Below are 4271 nucleotides of genomic sequence, written 5' to 3'. Positions count from 1 at the left end.
CTCGTAGGCAATTCTATAAGGGAGATTTCCCCTCTTGTGCCATCTCATAAGGATTTGAGTCTAATTCACAAATTGTCTAACAGGGTAAAGAATTATAAAATCAAGCTGTGAGCCTTAAAAAATGGATTGAAGTCCAAATTTTCCCATGGACACAATGACCTTAGGGCTTTATCAACTTCATCAAGTCTTTTATCAGGTGCAAGAGTTGGGCATCTTCTCTAGGATTTTATTTCAGTGAGGAATTTGATGATGTAAATCTACTTAAATCTGAGATTTTTTCTTTTTCTTTTTGTATTTAGATGTATGTACACTCATAATTATAGGGTTTTTGGTTGAAACTTTGAGAGTTCCCACTAGATGCATTTATAAGTTGCACATTCATATGTAGTTTTTTTTATGTGAATATACCGAGCCAGAGCTCTTGTTATTGTTTTAAATGACATATTACTTTAGGCTACCTTGTTTTAAATGACATATTACTTTAGGCTACCAAGCCGACCAATTTTTAAATTACTTCATTTTATAAATATTCGTTCTATTGTGAAACTCTTTGTAACTAGTTTCCTCTATTTGACTCTCTAGTCTATAAGCTAGAATTCAGTCAATGTATAGTTATAGTTATTTTGTTATATTTCTAGATTGGAGGCTTATTCATAGAGGGTAATTAAACCCTATTCGCTCTTCGTGTAAGTCTATTGAAATTATCATTTTTTTTAGAAGCATGCAACTCAAAGGAGTTTGAAGGAGTACAAATGTGTGACTATCACACAAAATGATTGAATTTCTTGTAAATGAATGGAAAGAGGAAGTAATATATGGACAAACTAAGCTTCCCTACAGGTAGACAAGACTCCTTTAAAGGAGTACAGATGTGTGACTGTCACACCAAATGATTGAATTTCTTGTAAATGAATGGAAAGAGGAACTAATATATGGACAAACTGAGCTTCCCTACAGGTAGACAAGAAAAAATAGCAATATGTTACGGTAAAAAATGATGAAGATAATAGTTATGTTCTTGTTGCGAAAGATAATAGTTTGTGATAAAATAGCAATATGTTATGTTAGAAATTGATAAAGATAATAGTTATGTTTTTGTTGAGGAAGATAATAGTTAGTGATGCTTTACAACGTTTCCTTTGCAACATCTAGTGCAATTGCTAGTATATTTACAATTCTATATAATAAAATTAATAATATTATTAAAAAATTATCACAATTATATATATTCGTGAATTTTTGTCTTTTCCTTATAAAATAAAACATTAAATTTATGACCTTTAATATTATTATAAAAAGATCTAAAATAAAACAATTTTTTTATATATCTTAATTTTTCTAATCAAAATCATTTTTACAATTGTAAGATACAAATAAAAAAATTAATATATTCAACATTAAAGAAAATGCACGGGCACGGAATTAATTGTTAAAATAACCCAACAAATAATTAGCATAACTAAATTTATAAAATGAAATTTCTTTAAATACATACGCACTTAATAATATCAAATATTACTTTATCAATTTTGCTAACTTCTATAATACTTTTATCACTAAAATCGTAATAACTCTTTCTTGGATATTAAAATATAAACTTAACATCCCAAAATATATCAACTTAACTTGATCGTATAGTCTAATTAATAGAAAAAAAATCGTTTTTTAGAATTTTTTCTAATCAATTTTGTTGTATATATTTTTAAAAATTATATGTTTAAATTGTTTAATTTGCAAACATCTAATTCTTCAAGGCTTTTGAGGATATTAAATTTATTTTAGACATTCAGAAGTATATTTTAAACAACAAAAAATTACAATGTTGTTAGAAATTGTATTATCAAATTTTAGCCAAAATTTATTAATTAGACTATGTCCAACATTAGGAATAATATAATCATATAAATTAAATAGTTGATAAATGCAATTAAAAAAACACTTGAATATAAATCATATAAATTAACAAACAAAAAAATCATATAAATCAACTTCATATAACTTTATTTTAAATTATCATTATTATTAATTATAATATAATAAAAATAATTAATATATGAATTAAACTTATATACATTTAAAAAAGATGTAACAAAATTCTTAATTGTGGAGATTCACCACACTTCAAATTTCTTAACTTGTAGAGAGGCATTGTTAAGCTACTATATACCAATATCATGGTTTACTAATAACACATGCCCACAAAACATTAAGTCATGTTTATATGGCACATGTTCACATGGCATTTTTTAATTAATTAATTTAATTAAAAAGTTAAAAAAAAAAAGATAACTATATTTGAGATATATCTTGATAAATCTCAATCTTTAATATAAGAATATACTAGAAATATTTCATCAAGGTTAAATCTCTACAATCCACCTAATAACTATGGTTAATTAAATTAAAATTGTAGATATTCTAAAATAAATAAGTCCAAGTCCATAAACATAATAAAAAACCTCATTAATCTAGAAATTTTCAATATCTAAAATTCCAAAATCTTCTCAAAATTTAGGATTCTAGGTTCAAAAAATCTCAAAATAAAAAATAAAAACATTTTGGCAAAATGGTACAGTAAGAATAAAAACTTCAGTGACTATTTCTTATATATTAATAAATATTTTAAATAAAACTTCGATGTCTTTATATTTTACAATCAGACTTACGGACCTTACATTTAGATATGTTATGCTATTTGTTTCATTGCTATAATAGATATTAAAACATTAACTGAAACCTTTCTCTTATTTGTACTGCAGATTTAGCATTACCTGGGTACCAAATCACCCATGGAAGCAGTGGTGGTGGAATCAGTTGAAAGCATGTTCAAACAGACCGTGTACACAAAAGTTGGGATTCTGCCTGTGTACACAAAAGACCAACCTATGCAATTCAGCGTTTGTTTCGTATCTCACATTTCAAGAAAGGGCCACGAGCTAATCCCACTATGATGTTGTAACGCTTCTGCCCATCATGCCGGCTACGTTGGTTTGCGTCTGCATATGTGCATGACAATAATTATAAGTTTTCTTGATAAATTAATGGAAGTCAGTCACCGAATAAGATTTTATCAAGGCTCTTATTGGGGAGGTACTCTTAAACGAGCAACCTTTCTAATCCCTCTGCATACCAGCCGCTCTTATGTTGAATTTTGAATACAAGTTTAACTTCATTTAGAAATTCCTTCATTCCATGGATGTGAAGGACAGTTTTTTCACAACCATTTCTTTTCCATCCTCGGTAGTTCCTTGAATGAATTAAACAAAAAGAATCTAATGAAACTTTTGTAAATTAATGAAGCTTAATTTGCTTCCCGCAATACATTCGTTTTGAGGCTACTAATCTACATCCAACGCTCACTGGTGCGATGAGACCAGCCTGTATTATTACTATAATTTAAGGTTCTGAACAGTGAAAACTAGTACAAACTTTCTTAGCCTTATATTTTACCTTGTATACAGGGCCAAAGCCTTCCTCTCGGAGCTTGTTGTCATCATGAAAGTTATTCGTGGCACCTCGTAATGCTTCCATCTTAAATACCATATGTCCATCAGAATCGGTTGCTGTGTTTTCCTCATCTGTATAATGAAAATACAAAGTTACCTTTTGAACAAGCAAAAAATGCACTCCAATCCAACTACATGCGGCAGTTTTCAATAACAAGCAATACCCAAGAGTCGTTAATATAAATACCTTCATAGCCCTTTCCGAATGTGGAGGATTTCAGTCTCTTTCCAGTTGCAAACAAGCATGCCATGAATACGAGAGCCAACCCCCCCAACTCCCACAACACCTAAAATTAAAATTGTGTGTGTACCTTTGTGTGAAGATTTGGCCTCATCTGTTTTATTGCATAACGGAGTATGCAGCTTTGACTCCAATACTGAATTCCTGCCGCCGTGTCAGAAGTCAACATTTTACTCATTGAGTATGAAAGGCGCGCATTAAGTAGATTGCAGATTTCCCGAATATTTGGGAATCCGACGGGTATGGGTGCGGTCAATTTTTTGACCCCGCACTCATGTCCGTCGCATTCCCGAATATTTGGAGATGTTGGGTATTCTTAATGGGAAAATACCAAAAACCAAGATTCAAACACACAGAGGCAATGCTCTGTTTCTACTTTTCCAGGGTCTTTTGTGCTCAGGTAAGATTAAAAAAAATTTCACTGAGAGACAGAGTATTTCACCACCATTAAAAACATTCTATTCATTAAAAACTGATACAAACTTCATCCTCTTTTACTGAGAGGGATTTACCACTGTAAAATC

General features: G+C 29.9%; 1 protein-coding gene across 1 annotated transcript; it reads right to left on the bottom strand.

Annotated features, from left to right (window-relative positions):
- Positions 1–2639: 2639 nt before the first annotated feature.
- Positions 2640–4000, bottom strand: LOC149171915 (cysteine-rich receptor-like protein kinase 21). Its single transcript, XM_089427632.1, has 3 exons — positions 3694–4000; positions 3451–3578; positions 2640–2996 (listed from the first exon to the last, which is right to left on the bottom strand). The coding sequence occupies exons 1-3, from the start codon at positions 3755–3757 to the stop codon at positions 2946–2948; spliced, it is 243 nt and encodes an 80-aa protein (XP_089283758.1). The 5' UTR covers positions 3758–4000; the 3' UTR covers positions 2640–2945.
- Between the last annotated feature and the right edge of the window lie 271 nt (positions 4001–4271).

This window comes from Pinus tabuliformis, chromosome 4_2, assembly GCF_031772625.1.
Source record: "Pinus tabuliformis cultivar Carrire ecotype Pingquan chromosome 4_2, CPIR1, whole genome shotgun sequence".
In the NCBI taxonomy this organism is placed as follows: domain Eukaryota; kingdom Viridiplantae; phylum Streptophyta; class Pinopsida; order Pinales; family Pinaceae; genus Pinus; species Pinus tabuliformis.
The sequence above is the reverse complement of the archived record's forward strand: the minus strand, read 5'-3'. Positions and strand labels throughout refer to the sequence as shown.